At 45.1% G+C, this 18,878-nt stretch overlaps 1 protein-coding gene across 4 annotated transcripts in view; it reads left to right on the top strand.

The window, feature by feature from the left end:
- Positions 1-1,704: 1,704 nt before the first annotated feature.
- Positions 1,705-18,878, top strand: part of ATP6V0A1 (ATPase H+ transporting V0 subunit a1) — a 30,311-nt gene continuing 13,137 nt past the window's right edge. For 2 of the 4 annotated variants that reach the window (XM_030966108.1, XM_030966107.1), the window contains exons 1-16: positions 1,705-1,814; positions 2,003-2,144; positions 2,248-2,326; positions 3,249-3,346; positions 3,868-3,996; positions 8,279-8,361; positions 10,025-10,151; positions 11,265-11,347; positions 11,970-12,063; positions 13,349-13,561; positions 14,133-14,283; positions 14,470-14,609; positions 16,005-16,162; positions 17,264-17,354; positions 18,112-18,230; positions 18,496-18,712. In XM_030966108.1, the coding sequence (XP_030821968.1) occupies positions 2,028-2,144; positions 2,248-2,326; positions 3,249-3,346; positions 3,868-3,996; positions 8,279-8,361; positions 10,025-10,151; positions 11,265-11,347; positions 11,970-12,063; positions 13,349-13,561; positions 14,133-14,283; positions 14,470-14,609; positions 16,005-16,162; positions 17,264-17,354; positions 18,112-18,230; positions 18,496-18,712 (1,899 nt within the window). In that variant the 5' untranslated portion in view covers positions 1,705-1,814; positions 2,003-2,027. Of the gene's footprint in view, positions 1,815-2,002; positions 2,145-2,247; positions 2,327-3,248; positions 3,347-3,867; positions 3,997-8,257; positions 8,362-10,024; positions 10,152-11,264; positions 11,348-11,969; positions 12,064-13,348; positions 13,562-14,132; positions 14,284-14,469; positions 14,610-16,004; positions 16,163-17,263; positions 17,355-18,111; positions 18,231-18,495; positions 18,713-18,878 lie in introns of all 4 variants that reach the window. The other 2 variants (XM_030966106.1, XM_030966105.1) reach the window with 1 other exon arrangement.

Below are 18,878 nucleotides of genomic sequence, written 5' to 3'. Positions count from 1 at the left end.
TGTCACCAGAAAAGCCAAATTTAAATGTGGGGCACTGCTTGTAAACAAAGCCCAAATTACTCATGAATTTAGTGGTAAAAACCCTAAATTATTCAAAACAGGGAGACAGGTGGGAAACAGCACCAGACCTTGCAACAACCCAGCTGAACACACCAGGAATGTGGAGAAGGAAAAGTTCAGATCTTGGGAGTGACCCTGGGCCAGAGCCTTCTCTGGTTCTGGGGTTGGCTCAGCCACAGGGAACCAAGTGCCCATGGCCAGAGCTGCCACTTGGGAAGGCTCTGGGCACCCTGGCAAGGTGGCAGCTGCCCTCATTCTTTGACAGGGAATATTCACCCTCAGCACTCCTGGCAGGCCAAGCCTGCTCTCAGCCTTTGCCGGTGGCTGGCAAACACCAGGCTCCCCTAAAGGAGCTCTCCCAGCTCTGCAGTCCTCGAGCCCTCTGCAGGTCCTGTCACCAGACTTTAAATGCAGGACGCTGCTTGTAAACAAAGCCCAAATTACTCGTGAATTTAGTGGTAAAAACCCTAAATTATTCAAAACAGGGAGACAGGTGGGAAACGGCACCAGACCTTGCAACAACCCAGCTGAACACGCCAGGAATGTGGAGAAGGAAAAGTTCAGATCTTGGGAGTGACCCTGGGCCAGAGCCTTCTCTGGTTCTGGGGTTGGCTCAGCCACAGGGAACCAAGTGCCCATGGCCAGAGCTGCCACTTGGGAAGGCTCTGGGCACCCTGGCAAGGTGGCAGCTTTGACAAGGGGGGTTCACCCTCAGCACTCCTGGCAGGCCAAGCCTGCTCTCAGCCTTTGCCACTGGGCTCCTCCCAGAAATGATCCAACTGGGCAACCCCGCCGTCCCACCGATGCAGAGGGACATTGTTCATGGACAATGCCCACAGCAGTCAGCACTTTCCCTGCTGTGTCCCTGCCCTGTGACTGCTCGCTGTCCCCACTGACCTGGGCCTGCTGGCTCTGGGATCACAGGATTGCACCCTGTGCCCCCACAGCAGCTGTGAAAAATGTGTGTTTTATGATGGGCTTTTCGCAATATTAAAATGAATGTTATATGTGTTGTGTTAGAAAGTGATGCTGTATTAATTCTCTTAAGCAGTGTTAAGTACAGTTTTAGGTTATAACATAATGTTAAAATAGAAACTGTGCTATGTAGATACTTTTTTAGAGAGGAATGAGGTTCTCACACTGAGGTAGCAGTCACAGGACACCTGAATCTTTCAGAGAAAAAGAATGTTTTGCTCCATTAGCAGAAGAAATGAACTTCTTCCTGCCTTGCTCAGCCCTGAAGATGCCTCAGGATTCAGATGAAGTTGACACTGCCCAGACAGAATCCTGTGTTTGAATGGAATTTATGCATCATGGATGAGGTGTATGAATATGCAACAGGCTGTTGCTTTTAAGGGTTAATCCTCTGTTAACGTGGGTCCTTTTTCGGGCTTATTTTGCCCAGAAAGAGGTACCTGGGCTGTCTGTAACTTTGTTTTTATTGTCGCATATTGTCCTAATCCAAATTGTCCACATTTTTATTACTCTAATTGTATTACCATTTTTATAACCATTTTATTACTATTAAACTTTTACAATTCTAAAAACAAGCGATTGGCGTTTTCCGCACCGTGACGTCACGACGCCGCACATGACGTCACCCCCTGGCGCGGTGTGGCGCCTTGTCGTCACTTCCGGGGCGGTGCCGCGCGCTGTCGCCCGGAGACGTGCGCGTGACGCGGGGACGGGAGCCGGCTCGGGTCAGACGGCGGCGGCGGCAGCGACAGCGACAGCGACAACAGCAGCGGCGGCAGGTAATGGCGGGGAACGGAACGGAACGGAACGGAACGGAACGGAACGGGGCTGGATATGATGGGAACGGGATGGGATTGGATGGGGTGCGGACACCGGCCTGAGCTCCCGGTGCAGCCGGGCTGTGGCGCGGCGGCGGGAAGGCCTCGCTCCGTACGCCCGGCGCGGTTCTCACGGCTCCTCTCCGCAGAGGCCGCGGCGGGAGCGGCGCCGCCATGGGGGAGCTGTTCCGCAGCGAGGAGATGACCCTGGCGCAGCTGTTCCTGCAGTCCGAGGCCGCCTATTGCTGTGTCAGCGAGCTGGGCGAGCTGGGCAAGGTCCAGTTCCGCGACGTGAGTGTCCCCGGGGCGGTGGCGGCACCGGCAGCACCGGGAGACCCCCGGGATCGGGCCCGGTGAGGCGGGCGTTTGCTGAGTGCCGTGTCTCTCCCTGCAGCTGAACCCCGACGTGAACGTGTTCCACCGAAAATTCGTCAATGAGGTCCGGCGGTGCGAGGAGATGGACCGAAAGCTCCGTACGTTCCCGCTGGGGTGGATGTGGCTCTGACTCTGCAGCTTTTGGTTAAAAAAATAGCAATAAATAAAAATAAAACCCAGTGAAGGCAGGCTGAAGCTGCAGGCAACGTTTGGAACAGATCAAAGGGGTGTTAAAAATGCCAATCACTTGGTTTTTAAAATTTTTAAAGTTTAATAGTAATAAAATGGTTATAAAAATAGCAACATAATTAGAGTAATAAAAATTTGGACAATTTGAATTAGGACAATATGAGACAATAAAAACAAAGAGTTACAGACAGTCCAGGTACCTCTTTCTGGGCAAAATAAGCCTGAAAAAGGACCCACATTAAGAGGAGATTAACCCTTAAAAGCGACAGCCTGTTGCATATTCATACACCTCATCCATGATGCATAAATTCCATTCAAACACAGGATTCTGTCTGGGCAGTGTCACCTTCTTCCTCTGAATCCTAAAGGTGTTTTCAAGGCGGGAAGAAGTTCGTTTCTTCTGCTAATGGAGCAAAAAATTCTTTTTCTCTGAAAGATTCAGGTGTCCTGTGACTGCTATCTCAGTGGGAAAACCTCATTCCTTTCTTTAAAACAATATCCCACATAGCATAGTTTCTATTTTAACATTATGTTATAACCTAAAACTGTATTTAACACCCTACTTTAAAAAAATGAATACAGCATTACCTTCTAACACAACACATATAATATTCATTTTAATATTTGCCAAAAGCCAATCACAAAATATATGCATTTTTCACAGGGGCGAGGGCATAGGCAGGGCTCCACCTCTGGAAAATAACTCTGGCCAAAACAGACACTTGGAATAGGAGGTGAAGGAATCAGCTGCTGCTGGTGCCAGGTGCAGTTTGGGGGAAGTGTTTGACACAGAAATATCTGTAATTAACGCTTTTAATGCTGTCTCTGCAGGGTTTGTGGAGAAGGAGATTAAAAAGGCAAATATTCCTATCATGGACACTGGTGAAAACCCAGAGGTGCCTTTTCCACGTGACATGATTGACCTGGAGGTAATGATGTGTTGAGACTTAAACTAGCATTTGATTCTGGATGGAAACAGGGGAAATTCTCTCTGTGGGTTGATGCTTGCAGGATTTAGTGGCAGGGGGGCATTAGCTCAGTCTCCAGCTGTCCCTGGCAGCAGCTCTGCCAGCTCACCTTGTCCAGATACACAAGTGAGAGTCCTCAGTAGGAATTTCACCACTGAAATGAGCCAAAAACTGCTGGAACCACATGGTTTATGGTGGTGGGTCATTAAGTTTATCACAGTTTTATTGATTTGAAGAAGCTCTATCAATCCAGTCCATAAAAGTCTGGCTGAGTGTGAGATGTCTACAGTTGCCTGCAGATGTGGCAGATGTGGATCTGTGCCACAGCAGGCTGCAGATGCACATGTAAATCCTGTAAAACCTGCAAAATGCAAATTGGGTGGGGATGTGAAGCATCTCACTTGCCTCTGTGTGCTGACAGACTGAACAGCACTTAATCATGGAATTAAGTCCTTTTTCTTTCTCCTTTTCACATCTTCCAGGCAAACTTTGAGAAAATTGAAAATGAGCTTAAAGAAATCAACACCAACCAGGAGGCTCTGAAGAGAAACTTCTTGGAGCTGACAGAATTAAAGTTTATACTGCGTAAAACTCAGCAGTTTTTTGATGAGGTCAGAATACCGGTGGGGTTGCACACTTGGGGAGCTGGTTCTTCTCATAGAAATTACCATTTTTATTCTCAGATATATTTTATTTGCTGTTTTGGACAGCAGGGTCATTTTATGCTTTGTTTGAGAAAGCTGCACAAGTTGTTTTCCATTTTTCATGCAGTACACATAGCTACCCATGATTTACCTCCCACAATGCTGATTTGGGTTTGTTCTAGTTAAGCAATGGTTTGTCTAAAAATTGTGTAAAATAATTAAGATCTGAGTAATTTTGAAAGCACATCAACAGCCCCAAAATTTGGTGCTACAGTGAGCACTGTCCCCAGTGGGTCAGAGTTGCAGAGGAATTAAAATGGAGCTGAATTTCTCTTCAGCCTTTAAAGTGTTATGTGGAGATTCATCAGGGTCACAATACAAAGCCCATTGATGTAATAGATAAATAAATTAATTAATTGAGCCTTTGATCAAACCCTGAAGCTTTCAGAGGTCAGTTGTGGAGCAAAGCTGACATTTAAAGTCTTGGACATTTTGTCAAATACCATCTGGGCCAGGAACTGGCAACTTCCACTGGACCTGAGAGCAGCTTCTCCAATGTCATTCATGGCACTGACATAAATCCTGCTTGGGAGAAGACATAACCCTTCCTTGTAAAGCTGAAGTATCTCAAGAGTCTTGGCAGTTCTCTCAGAGAGCTCCTGTGTGTTTTTCAGGACATGTTTTTGCTGAGTAGATGTCCTGTTTCCTCTAATCTCAGGATTTGATCAAAGAATTCTTAACGGAAATGGCTCCTGGTTTTTACAAGGGCTATTGTCAAGTGGAGCTGGACTCCTGCACACTTCAGGCCATTTATCTAACAGATTGTTTTTTGTTGTTTTGGCACAAGGTGTTGCCTGTTCAGGCACCAAGGTTGGTCCTGTGCCAGTCATAGTCACTGCTGGCACAGATAGTGCTGCTGGTGTGAGGGCTGCTGGGTTGTGGGGTTGGTTTCAGTACAAAAAAAACCCTTTGTCTTCGAGTGTTGGATGTTCACTTAAAAGTGTCCCTTGGACAAACAGGATTAACCTGATAATCCATTACTTGGCTGTGTTAAAGTAGCACTGCCTATTCTGAGTGTCATGTAAAACCAAGTGCTGAGCATTTCTATATCTAGAATGAATCCCAAACTGGTTTGGGGTGGGAAGGGCCTTAAAGCTCACCCCATCCACCCCCCTGCCATGGGCAGGGACACCTTCTACTAGATCAGGTTGCTCCAAGCCCCATCCAGCCTGGCCTTGTTCATTACTGTCCTCTTTGCCCACTGCTCTTTTCAACTGTGGTGGGATCAAGCTAAATTTAAAGATCAAAATCAATTTTGTAAACAGTCCATGGCAGGTCACCCACAGCCTTACACAAACCAGCCACAGAAAGAGAAGCAGGACATTTCTAAGCTTTCTTAACATTTTTCTGTAGTGATAAAACAGAACACACCAAATAACATGTGCTGCTCTACATAAAAGCAAACAGAACAGCTCACAGGTGATGTTCAGTAAAATGCAAGTGTGGGCAGTTTAAACCTGCCTCAGCTTTCTGTGCTGGGGGGAGCCCAGAGCTGCCTCTGCTCACCCTCCCAGAGTGGCCAACTTCCTCCATGCTGCCCTTGCACAGCACTTTCAACACTTGAAGACTACAATAACTTGTAATTAAGACTGTGTTATTCATAGTAATGAGTTGCACAAGAAATGGCTGACTCTCCAATTCCTTCATGCCTGGCTTTTGCTCTCCAGACTTTGAACACGGTGGGAGGGAGGGTGGCAAAATGTCCCCTTGTTCTTCCTGTGACCATCCCAGCCCAAGCAGCCATTTCTTGTTCCAACACACCATGTTGATGATTATGCTCCTTTTCTCAGTCTTCTTGTCCTTGCTTATGAAGAGCCATATGAGCTGGAGAGATTTCTCTGAGAGCTTTGCCCAGAGTGTGAGCGTAAAAGAAGACTGGAAAAGTAACGGTTAATGGCATGCAGTCCCTTCTTCCTCCCTCTGACTCTTCTGCCATCTGCTTTTCTCTGTTTGCTTTGCATCTGTCACTTCTGTCTGGCTCTGGGTTAATAGATGGTGACATGAATCCTTTTTAGTTCTTGTGAACGTTGATTTTTTGTCCTGTTTGTGACCTGGAAGGGGCTTGAATTGTATGGGTTTGCACTGAGCATCCAGAACTGCCACAGGGCAGGACTGCAATCATCAGTGGAGAAAATGAACCTTTTTGAGATTGAAGGTGCTGATCTGGATGCTGATTGGGGGATCAATAAGCAATTTGAAAATGTTTAATTATGAAAGCTCTTGTATTATGCTTCTTGATTACTGTCATGGAAATGCTTGGGAGATTCCAGTCCTGAACGCCCTCATCCAGTAAAAACTACTCCACAATAACTCTGACATTTCACTCACTGCTGGCAAAAACTCATATTCAAAGCAGATTTCCCAGAATACTGTTTTCCTGCACTGGAACTGGATAGTTCTTCCGTTTCCACACAGTCTCAATTTTTTATTTCTATTAAATCCCCCAGTAGTGCTTTAGTTATCCTTCCTGCTGCAGAGCTGCTGGTGCTGTGCCATTTCCTTTCCAGAATTGTTGTGCTCATCAAATCAGAGTTGTTGAGAAATTAATTCAAGAAACATGGAGTTTGTAATGCAAATAATCCTTGCAAAAGGACGTTTTCTTTTAGTTAAACAGTCTAATCCACATTTATTTTAAACTGTTTTGCTTTGTAATTCCATCCCCTCTAAGCAGGACTTGTCCTGAATAAAGGACACAGAGCCCAAATGGGCCAAGCTAATTTTAAACATATATAACAAATTCTCTCTCAGGTGAGGCAAGTCCAAAGGTGTCACATTGTCCTTCCTTTTTCATGAGTCATCTGCTAAAATGTGCTGCACATCACAAAATTTACCACAAACAGTGTCTTGGTTACTGGAAATACAATACAAGCCTCTAACAATTGTAACTTACTGTTCTCCAACATCCTGAAATCGAGATGTCAAACAGTCACTGAGATGTTTGGTCTGTGTGTTTCATTTTCAGGTACCAAACTTTCTTATTTTAGTTGTGTTCTCTATGAACTGAATTTCCATTCAGTTTCTGATGTTGCAACAAGTCTCCTTTAAGTTGAAAGGATCAGGAATTCCTGTGTGGCCTCTCCAAGCTGAGTGAAAGGCTCCCTCCCTCATGTAACATCCCAAGCTGCAGCAAGTGTGTGTACAAGCAGTTGAGCTGCTTTTGGTGTCAGCCTTGCAAAAAACTCTCTTGTATATGGCAAACACTTTGATTTGTAGCAGGTAAAGTGCTGGGGAGATTTTCACTCTTGACACAGCCATGGCCCAAATACAGAGACTGGGGCTAAGTCACTGCACTTGCCACAGGTTTTGCAAGGCTGTGCTCTGTGTGTGTGTGGGTGTGATGTGTCCTCGGGTCAAACTCTGCCTTCCAGTGTGATTTAACAAGTTCCCTTGGTGGCTTTGTGGGAGAGGCCTCCTGCATTGCACAGAGGGTAGACTTTGGCCCTCTGGTTGTGCTCAGGAACTGTAATCTTTGGCATTTTGTTTTATAAGCTGCAGAGGTAGAACTAAATGTGAGGTGGGGTTGAACAAGTGTGAAGATGGTGCACAAGAGAATATGATTTGAGCATCCTTGACCTGAATTTCTGACACTTACAAGCCATATTTCTAAGGATTTTAGCCTGCAAATTGGTTGCAAAGAAGGACAGTGTAAAACTGTCCTGTTTTAGTGCCTTGCTGGCCAAGAGATGAGCCACGTTGCCAGCCTGCTCTGAGCAGTGTTTGTGTCTGATGGTGAACCATAAGGATAAATTAATTTAATATCTGGGGAAATACATGAGTCAAGTGTGTTTCTCTGGTTTGTGCCATTATAAATGGTTCTTGGGAGCATCACTTGTGTTTAAAACTTGAAATTTTTTTTTGAATTCTGCCTTTCTTCAGACTTATATATCTCCCAACCCCTTTGTTGCAACAATCCTCAAGCCTTTCTTGTGTGGAAGCCCTGCTGAGCCATTCCATTTTTCCTCTTGTTTTTCTCCTTCCATGTGTGATTCTTGCTGTCTTTTCTGTCATCTTGTTCCTCTTTTTGCTGTCTTAAGTTTGCTCTTCCTTTTCTTTGCTTTCCTTTCCTTTCTTCTTTTCTTTCTTTGTCTCCCACAACTATCTCCTGGCTCCTCATTCCCTGCATGCCACTAACTGGTTTCATTAGATATTAATTGATTTGTGAATTCAGGCTGAATTGCATCATCAGCAGATGGCGGATCCAGACCTGTTGGAGGAATCCTCTTCACTCCTGGAGCCGAGTGAGATGGGAAGAGGTGCCCCACTCCGACTCGGGTAATTGCACTTCAGGGTTGCTGGATCAGGGATTATCAGCCTTTGGAAGCACCAATGCTTTGAGCACAGCTGTGGAAATTTTCCACACCAAGCAGATGAAAGCTGATCTAAAACTTGCTGCTGCTCTCTGCTCTTTTCCTGGGGAAAAGGAAATATTCACTTCCCAGTTCATGTTTGTGCTTCACAAGTTTCTCTCTTCAGTTAAGAAACTGTTTCTCTCAATTTTCTCTCTGCACCAAACAGTTAACCCAGTTTGTTCTGTGTGAAGCCTATCTGTTTGTTTCCTCAGACATTCTGAGATCTCAGAGCTTTGTTGAAAGTTGTAGCTACTATGGGCACATAATGGTCTGAAATAACTGTATAGTTCTACATCCTCTTTATCAGCTGCTTCCAGGCTTCCTTGTACGTGTGGAATACTTTATCTGGACATGGGGCTTGGTCCAGTGAGGTCTAAGTATGAGACCAGGACATAGTCACTGGCAGCCATGGCTGCTGTAACCCTTGCAGGGTTACAGGACTGTAGGGCAATGAAGGCTAGAAACTATATATCTAAATGCATTTGTTTCTCCTATAAGCAGTGATTTATATATTTTTAAAGATTATTTTATTCCGTTAAAAAACAGAGCAAGTGCCATAGTGCAGTTGTTTTGCAGTGTGTTACCTCTGTGTATTTAGAGGACCTTCCATTTTGCTTAATACACAGAATTATCAGAATCACTGGGTTGGAAGAGACCTGCAAGATCATCGAGTCCAACGCATTCCCTGACACCTCAACTAAACCCTGGCACCCAGTGCCACGTCCAGGCTTTTTTTTAAACACATCCAGGGATGGTGATTCCACCACCTCCCTGGGCAGACCATTCCAGTACTTGATCACTCTTTCTGTAAAAAACTTCTTCCTAATATCCAATCTATATTTCCCTTGTCATAGCTTGAGACTGTGACCTCTCGTTCTGTCAGCTGCTGCCTGGAGAAAGAGACCAACCCCCAGCTGACTACAACTACCCTTCAGGAAGTTGTAGAGAGTGATAAGCTCACCTCTGAGTCTCCTTTTCTCCAGGCTAAACACCCCCAGCTCCCTCAGCTGTTTCTCACAGGGTTTGTGTTCCAAACCCCTCACCAGCCTTGTTGCCCTCTATTGTGTTTGTGTTGCCTCCGGATGAGGGAAGGAATGATGAATCTGACTCCATGTTCTCAGAAGGCTAATTTATTATTTTATGATACTACATTATATTAAAGAATGCTATAAAAAGGATACTTACAGAAGACTAACAAGATAATAATGGAAACTTGTGGCTCTTTCCAGAGCCCCAATGCAACTTGGCCCTAATTGGCCAAAAAGTCAAAACAATTCACATGAAACCAAGGAAACAATCACCTGTGGGTAAACAATCTCCAAACACATTCCACACGAGCAAAACACAGGAGAAGCAAATCAGATAATTATTGTTTACCTTTTTCTCTGAGGCTTCTCAGCTTCCTAGGAGAAAAATCCCGGGCGAAGGGATTTTTCAGAAAATACGAATGCGACAGCCCTCCTCAAGAACTAATGTTAAAACAGGCTTTTTATAGCTTTTGGTGTGGTGCCAGCCCCCAGCTGGCAGCTGTGCTGGCTGTGGGGGGGTTCAGGTGCAGCCCCTCAGGCCGTGCTGTCCCCCTGCAGGTTCGTGGCTGGTGTGATCAACCGCGAGCGCATCCCCACCTTCGAGCGGATGCTGTGGCGCGTGTGCCGCGGGAACGTCTTCCTGCGCCAGGCCGAGATCGAGAACCCCCTGGAGGACCCCGTCACGGTAAGGGAGCTTGTCCTGGTTTAGGCCAAATCTGAGAGAAAACCTCCAAAAGGGGGCCCCACATGGCCCCTCCCCGCAACCAGCTAGCTCAGTTAGACATGAGACTTAATCTCAGGGTCGTAGGTTTCAGCCCCACATTGGGCGCTAAATGTTGTCCTGGTTTAGAGCAAATTTGGGAGAAAACCTCCAAAAGGGGGCCTCTCCAGAAAGCAAACCCACATGGCCCCTCCCCTGCAACCAGCTAGCTCAGTTAAAGCATGAGACTCTTAATTTCAGGGTTGTGGGTTTTGAGCCCCACATTGGGTGCCAAATTTTGTCGTGGTTTAGGGTAAATTTGGGAGAAAACCTCCAAAGGGGGCCCCTCCAGGAAGAAAATCCACACAGCCCCTCCCTGCAACCAGCTAGCTCAGTTAAAGCATGAGACTCTTAATCTCAGGGTTGTGGGTTTGAGCTCAGTAACAGCCTCTCTTTCTCATGTGAGGCTGATGTGTTCCCTTGTCCCCCCAGCCACTGGTAGCTGACCTGTGGAATCATCTGTCTGCTAGGACAGACTTTGTTCTTATTGTGCAGAACTTCCTTAAATTGAGGTTACACCTAATGTAATTATTCTTGAAACATTATGTTAAAATTTCCTAAGTAAGGTAGAACAATAACTTGTCAACAAATGCAGGAAAGGGGCCCTGGCTGCCCCCACGGACACAGCTGTGCAAGGAATGTGCCTCTGGTCTCCCTGGGAACCACACTGGTTAAAATCCACTTTTTTCATCTTCATTCACTCTTTTGGCTTGATTCTGTAGGTGAGCTGACTGCACTAAGTGCTGATAAAATCTTTGTTATTTTTGGAGATCTTACCAGGTTTTCCTATTTACTGCATTGTATAGAATCAATAATGGATAACCTGGGGCATTTTGCTTCAGTGAACACAAATAAAGTGCATGTATTCTGTACTGAGGCTGAGAAAATTGCTCTCCTTGTGACTGTTCAGTGTTAATCAGGAACATTTCTTGACCTTCTGTGCATATCTGAGCTCTGATGGACAGACTCAGTGAGAGGAAAATTAGAATTCTGGTAATTAGCCAATGCTAATTTCTACAATTCTTTCCTTTGTTCTAGGGGGATTACGTGCACAAGTCTGTATTTATCATCTTCTTCCAAGGTGACCAGCTGAAGAACAGAGTCAAGAAGATCTGTGAAGGGTATGAAAGTCTGTAATTGAGAGCTGGGCAGCTCTCAATTATTTGAAACACACTGCCATGACTTTATATCGATATTTCTCAACTCCCTGTTTCACAGTGGCTGCAGGAGCAGATATTAAATGTGCCATAAGTAACTGAAACACATTTTACAGTCACACTTGCCACTCCCCAGCCTGTAATGCTCAAAGTACACAACTGCTGTGCTAGGGAATGCAAAAAACCAAGGCAGTGGTGATTTCTGGGGCAGGCCTGATGGACATCAGTGGGATATTCTCACAGTGGAGACAACAATGACTGCTTCTTTCAGCAGTTGCACTGGTGTGGCAGCATCCCCCCTCAGCTGGATGGCTGCCCAGCCTCATGACAGTGTCTGGAGACACTGGCAGCACAGGGAGCAGAGGATTCTCTCCCACTTCTGTTTTCTTTAGCACTCAGCTTCTGCTTTTGCCTAAAGCATTTCTACTTTTCTGTTTTGACTTATTGGCCCCTTTTGATGTAGGGGCTGGAGCTGTGCTTGGCAGTCTCTGCTGATCAGAAGCTTCTCACAAGGTGCCTCTGGCTCACCCCTGAGTGATTGATTTTCTTTCCATCTCTGTCACTGAGGTGCTTCCCTGTCTTCCAGGTTCCGGGCCTCCCTCTACCCATGCCCAGAAACACCTCAGGAGAGGAAGGAAATGGCTTCTGGTGTCAACACCAGAATTGATGATCTTCAGATGGTAAAATAACTGGGGACAATGACCTTTCTCTATTTTTGGGGTTTTTTTATAATGTGGTTGAAACTCATATTGAGAAACTTTGGATCCTGTTAAAACAGGAGGATTTTGCCCCTGTGAGATGACCTTGTTTTCACCTTCAGGTAGCTTGAGACCAGCAGGGCAAGAGAGATGTTTGGGGACTGCTCAGTTGTTTCTATGTCAGGATTTGGGATGGGTGGAGGGCTAAGCAATTTATTATAAACAAATAATTACAGAGAACTCCATACCAGGGAGAAAAGAGGAACTTGTGTAGGGAGATCCCATAGAGCACATTGTGTAACTGCCTGCTTCATCTGCAAGTACTTTGAAAACATTTAAACTTTTTTCAAGCTGAGATGCAACAATGCTGACATTAATTTAGCTTTTCCTTTTTCTGCCTGTCTTTATATTTTCACATTGTGCTGTCCTGAAGAGCTTCTGCTTTACAACTAATCTCTTGTGCAGCTGCCTGAGTGTTGGTAAAAATTAATTAGACCCAGATCTCGTGGGTGCCACCTCTGAAATACCTGGTGCTTGCTTCAAGGAAGAAAGGCAATATGTGATAATATAGAAAGATTTAAGAGATTTGAGACAAAAACTGAGAAAAAGTTCAGGAACTAAAAGGAAAAAGGGTTGAATATGACCTACTTATTTGATACAGAAACTGTCTCAAGTGGGGAGTTGTGCAGTGTAGCACACAAAAAAGATATTTTAAAATATTTTAAAGACAGGAACTCAGAAGCAATGTAACTGCTGTAAGCTGCATGTGCCTTCTGTCCTCACTTTCCCTGCAATCTAAGACTTTCCACTCTGGAAATCTGACTTGGCCTGAGTTTGATATGTTCCAGTTGGAAAACACCCTCTGTAGGAAACACTTTCTCCTTTTCCCTTCAGTAAACAAGTCTTTCAGGGTAATTAGTGTGTTTTTTCAAGGCAGCACACCCTTTACTTGCAGAACTCTTCTCTGCTTTTTAACCTGGGTGGAGGTAAAACTGTTCCCTGTGATCTTGGCACAGTGCATTGTTTGAAATAACCACTGAGCTTGGAGCTGGAAGAGGAAAATAATCAGAAAATGTCCCTGGAAAAAGCTCTTAAGCTTTTCAGCACAGCTAATTACTGTGGGGGCTAATTACTACATCACAGACTGCAGACATGGGGTGGGGGAGCAGGCTGCTGGTTCATCCTCTGTGGGAAAGGCTTCTCTTGTTGGTGCACCTTGATCTTTGGTCCATGATTTGGCCTCATCTTTCTCCTGCTTGTCTGAAAGGTGCTGAACCAAACTGAGGATCACCGGCAGAGGGTTTTGCAGGCAGCTGCTAAAAACATCCGCGTGTGGTTCATCAAAGTGAGGAAGATGAAGGCCATTTACCACACCCTGAACCTGTGCAACATCGATGTGACACAGAAGTGCTTGATTGCTGAAGTGTGGTGTCCTGTTGCTGACCTGGATTCCATCCAGTTTGCTCTCAGGAGAGGCACTGTGAGTAGATGTGCCGCACGGGTTCATTGTTCATTGCCTTTTCTGGTTTTTGAGCCTCTGAGCACCATCCCCTTGGGCTGCTGGAATCACAGAGGACAGCTTATTTAGCATGCAGGAATGATGGCTTAGAGATAAAAGAAGTTACAGATACGTTGTGTGAAGCTTAAAGTTCAGGTGAAGGCTGGAATGGTGAGGATTTTACTGTGTGTGAGGCTTAGTTACCCTGGCTGGGCTCTGTACTCCTGGTGTCTGGATAGAGGAGCTCTCCAGGATGTTGGCAAACTCACCTTCTGCTCAAATAGTCAAGAGAGTTGAGTTTCTTGAAATCCTTCCACGTGCAAGATTTGTTTTCTTGTCTGTCCTACACAATATTCACCTTTACTCCTGCTGCACAAAGTGGAGAGCAGTGGAATCCTGGCAGCCTTCCTGAGCTGCTGCAGTGTCTCATTGTGCAAGCACACTGCAAACACTCAAGCTTGCAGTTTTCCAAACGGGGACAGCTGTGTTGGACTTCATCCTCCAATGCTCTGAGGGTGGGTTTGCTGATCTTCCCTTTGTTTTTCTCTAACAGGAGCACAGTGGATCCACTGTCCCATCTATTTTAAACAGGATGCAAACCAATCAGACCCCACCCACATACAACAAAACTAACAAGTTTACTTCTGGCTTCCAAAACATTGTTGATGCTTATGGCATTGGGACATATCGGGAAATAAATCCAGGTAAATTCACATGCAGAAAAGTCCAAGACTTCTGTCTCAGTTTTTTTAGTTGTGATGTTTATCTGTATTGCCTGTCCTGTGTGGAAATCTAATGAGAATTCTAGTAGACTTATCAGCTTTCAGTAACAGAGGGGAAGCTGGGGAATTACATTTGCTAAATTGGGAATGTTGTATTTTCCCTTACAGCACCCTATACCATCATCACCTTCCCATTCCTGTTTGCTGTGATGTTTGGGGATTTTGGCCATGGAATCCTGATGACTCTGATTGCTGTCTGGATGGTGGTGAGGGAGAGCAGGATTCTGTCCCAGAAGAGTGACAATGAGGTAAAGTGGCAGATCGTGCTGAGCTCTGCATTTCAAACAAAGAGCTGCAGCTTGGTTTATTCCCATCCTTTTCCCCTTGAGTTGACAATGCCCATTACTCCTCCTTCGGAATTTTTGAAGTGGACAAGCTGAGAAGCCTGAAGAGCACACACACACACGCTCTGAGTAGTGTAATTTCATAAAAGTATTGTGATCCCTTGATTTTTCCTTTTGTATATTTATAAGAAATTATTAATTTCAGTTGTCTGAAGGAAATTATTAATTGTAGTAGGTAAGTTGGCATAAACAAATCACCCCAAATTTAGCTGGATCATAATGGGGTTTAGCCACTGCAAAACTCCCAGTTCCTGTAGTTTATATCCCATCCCTGGTATTTTTCCTATTTGCTGCACAAGGTTGGTTTTGCTGGCTCAGGGCTGACAGGAGCTGAAGCCAGAGTTAAGATACACTGGCAGGGCTGGAGGAGACTGGCAGGGTCTGTGCTCCTGGTTCCAAACTCATGCTGCCAGCTGGGAGTTGCATCAGGCTGTGCAGTTTGTCCTCTCCAGCTACTCTGGGTCCCCTGTGGAGATCCATGCTGCCCCTTTATCCTCATTATCTGTGCTGCTCTGCTCCCTCTTGCACCCTTAATCCCTGCCAAGGGGAAACAGAGATTTTGGGCTCTTGGTTCACGTGGCCAATGTTTGTCCCACAACAGACTGATTTCCCTGGTTTTGGCTGTAGGAGTGACCTTCCCTTGTTGATTCTTTGTGTCTTCTACCTCCATCGGGGTCTGGATTGAAGGCACTCGAGACAATGGTTCATGTTCAGACTCAAGTGTGTATTGTGTCTTATCAGTGCTATCAGTTCTTATCTGTTTTTTATCAGTCTCACAGCAGTGAGTTCTGCAGCCCTTCATTAACAAGGCACAAAATGGCCAACAATCTCTTGGTTCAAGATCTTTTAAGGCTAAACTATCCAATTAAGAAATTACACCTAGATTATTTTCCCTTTTAACTCAATAACTGGTCACTCAAATCTTGCAATGTGGACTTTTCTGTCCAATTACAAAATACCACCCAAACCCATGAAGAAGAAGGAAGAAGAAGGTAAAGAGGAACAACCAGTCTCCTCCCTAAAACCTTCATCTTGCTTCATATTTATTTCTATATTCTAAATCCCCAAACTCTTAAGTTTTCCACCCTGTGGTATTATACACTTCTAACCAACTACACATCTGTAATCCCAATGCTGTTAATCAATTTTGGAAGCCTTCTCCACAGCCTCAGGTCAAATGCCGTGTTCTCTTGTGGGTCAGTGCCTTTCAGCACAGAAAATTTAAAATTCTCGGCATCCAGGCTTCCAACATTCCCTGTTCTCATGGACTTTTTGTTCCTTTTTGGGTTTCTACACCAGATGTTCAACATGGTGTTCAGTGGTCGGTACATCATCCTGCTGATGGGGCTGTTCTCCACCTACACAGGCCTCATCTACAATGACTGCTTCTCCAAATCCCTCAACATGTTTGGTTCCTCCTGGAGCGTCAGGCCCATGTTCAATAAAGCCAACTGGTCGTGAGTAAACCCTTGGTAACTTTGTAGACACAGTGTCTTGGTTTGGAAAGAGAGGTGTCTGCTAAGGAAGGCAGGAGCCTCCCCTGAAATGGAGAATGTGAACCTCCTCCCTCTGAATTGCTATAAATTTTAAATTAAGGGGCTCTCAGGCAAAAAATAGGGGAGCAGGAATAACAGTTCTTTAATAGGGAGGAAAATAAAAGGATAAAATAAACAATGCAGTACACTAGAACAACACTGACAGAGTCAGAACACAACCTGACACCCTGTGGGTCAGGGTGCTGGCAGCAGTGCCATTGGAATTGTGGCTCAGCCCTCCTGCAGTGTCAGGGGTGGTTCTGCTGGAGCAGGGATCCTGGAGAAGGGTGCAGTCTTCCTCTGACAGCCCAGGGGAAGAGGCAGCTGCTGTTACTCTGGGCAATCCAGTGCAGAAGCCCTGCTGGTGTTCCAGAATTTCCAGATTATATCCGGGTAGGAATGCTTGGCTCCTCCCTCTGGGCTCACATCTCCCAGTGGGATGCTGTAGTTCCTATCAGCCATGCAGTGACATTCAATAGTTGTTATCAGCAGATGTCTCCCCCAGAGGGAGGATTGGGTGTGGAAGAGATAAGGAAAACTGCCCACTGAACAGAAGCCAACTGCCATACAGATGGCAAATAGAATGCATCTTGCCTTGCAGTCTGGGACACACAGTGAGAAGCAGGTGACTTGTCCTTCCCCATTGTCCTTCCAGATCAGGAAAGCAAAAATTTCTGACCTCTGCCTCAGGTAGATTTGGAAGAGGGATGTAAATATGCCAAGATTCAAAATGGATTTTTTTTTCCCCAGAAGACTTTAAAAGATGCAGTTTCACATCTATTTCCCCATAGACATTTCAAGATTCCTGTCCCCTGCACCTGTTTTCCTTGTGACAGAGTAAAAAGTCAAGAAACAGGATTTTATTCCTTTGGGAAAATCTCTAGAACCATCCAGGTTCTACAACCATGAAGTTCTCTCAGTTTAAGCTATTCCTTGCTCTCACAGGGGAAGATTGTTGTTGGTTTTTACAGAAGGAGGGTGGCATTGCTGTTGTTAATGTTTCATAATCTTGTTTCCAAACAGAGATGCTTTGCTGGAGACCACCCCCCTGCTGCAGCTGGATCCTGCCGTCCCAGGGGTGTTTGGTGGGCCCTACCCCTTTGGCATTGACCCAGTAAGAGCTCCTCCTTCCTCTGCAGGCTTTTGGGCAAAATCCTCTGTGTCAGCAGAAAGAAAAGTACCTGTTCACTGTTCTGTGAAAGATCTTCCAGCCCAGCCATTCCCTTAGCAAGTCCATGCTCCTGAACAATAGAATTCCTACTGAGATGCTGAATTTGGGATAGAGACCCTTGTCCTGAGGTTCATTAAAGGCTGCTTTCTCACTCCTTCTAACTGCAGTGCTTTAATCAAATCTGATTAGCCTTGGAAATCACTTTCTGAAGTTACTTTCTTACCTTGGACAAAGTTGTTAATCCCTTTTTTCAGTCACCCTTAGAAATTTACATTTCCCAGTAATTCTGTCACTTTGTACCTGCCTGCCTCAACACCTCTGCTCTTAACTCAGCTTGTAATATATGACAAACCTTGTGTGGGTTCCACAAAGTGCAGGAAATCAGAGCTGTGTGTAATTGTTCCTTTAAATGGATAATCATATTCTCTCTGTTAAGGATACAGCCTCTTTTCTCCTGCACCTTTGAGGTACCATGAAAGCAGGTTTGATTCCTGCTCAGTGGTGGGCTCAGTTGCTGTCAGGCTGTTCCCAGCTGAAAGCTTGTCTGCTCATTTCCCCAAAATAGGACAAACACATTTTTAAAAACCTGTTTTTTCAGCCTCACACTTCCTGACTTGTTCATACTGTTTAGCTTAAAGGGAGTGTTTTCCTTCTCCTGTTTTCCTTTCCCTGATATCTAACTAGGTGTTGTTTTTCACAGATCTGGAATATTGCCAGCAATAAGCTGGCTTTCCTCAATTCTTTCAAGATGAAGATGTCTGTGATTCTTGGCATTTTCCAGATGCTCTTTGGTGTGGCACTGAGTCTCCTCAACCACATGTAAGTGCTTTGCTCTGGTTTTCTCGTGGTGGGGGCAGTGGAATGGCTTTGGGTGTTGTGTGGTTTGGGATACCTGTCAGCCCTCAGCTCCTGATGGAAGGTGCAGTGCAGTTGTCTCTGGCTGTGTCAGGCAGTTCCTGTGCTCCAGGCCCAGCTGTTGTTGAGCTGCTGGAGCCCCTCCACTCTCTTCACTCTCTTATTAAAAGCTTTTGCCCTAATTCTAACCAAATCTAATATAAATTTTCTTTTTTTTCCTTGCCTGTAGCTATTTTAAGAAGCCACTGAATATATACCTTGGATTTATCCCAGAAATGATTTTCATGTCCTCCCTCTTTGGATACCTTGTTATTCTCATCTTTTACAAGTGGACAGCCTATGATGCTCACACCTCCAAGGAAGCACCCAGCCTCTTAATACACTTTATCAACATGTTTCTGTTCTCCTATGAGGACACCAGTAATAAGATGCTTTATAGTGGGCAGGTGAGTGCTCTTGCTAGGACAGAATCAGAGATGCTTTGTGATACTGGAGTGTTTCATTGTCATAATTGTGAAATCAAGCATGAAACATCTTTCCACTGTGACAGAGCATTTCTGAAGGCTGACACTATGTAATGTTGAAGAAGGAAGGAACAGTCCCTATACCAGG

This window comes from Camarhynchus parvulus, chromosome 27, assembly GCF_901933205.1.
Source record: "Camarhynchus parvulus chromosome 27, STF_HiC, whole genome shotgun sequence".
In the NCBI taxonomy this organism is placed as follows: Eukaryota; Metazoa; Chordata; class Aves; order Passeriformes; family Thraupidae; genus Camarhynchus; species Camarhynchus parvulus.
This window is presented reverse-complemented; position numbering and strand designations above follow the sequence as displayed.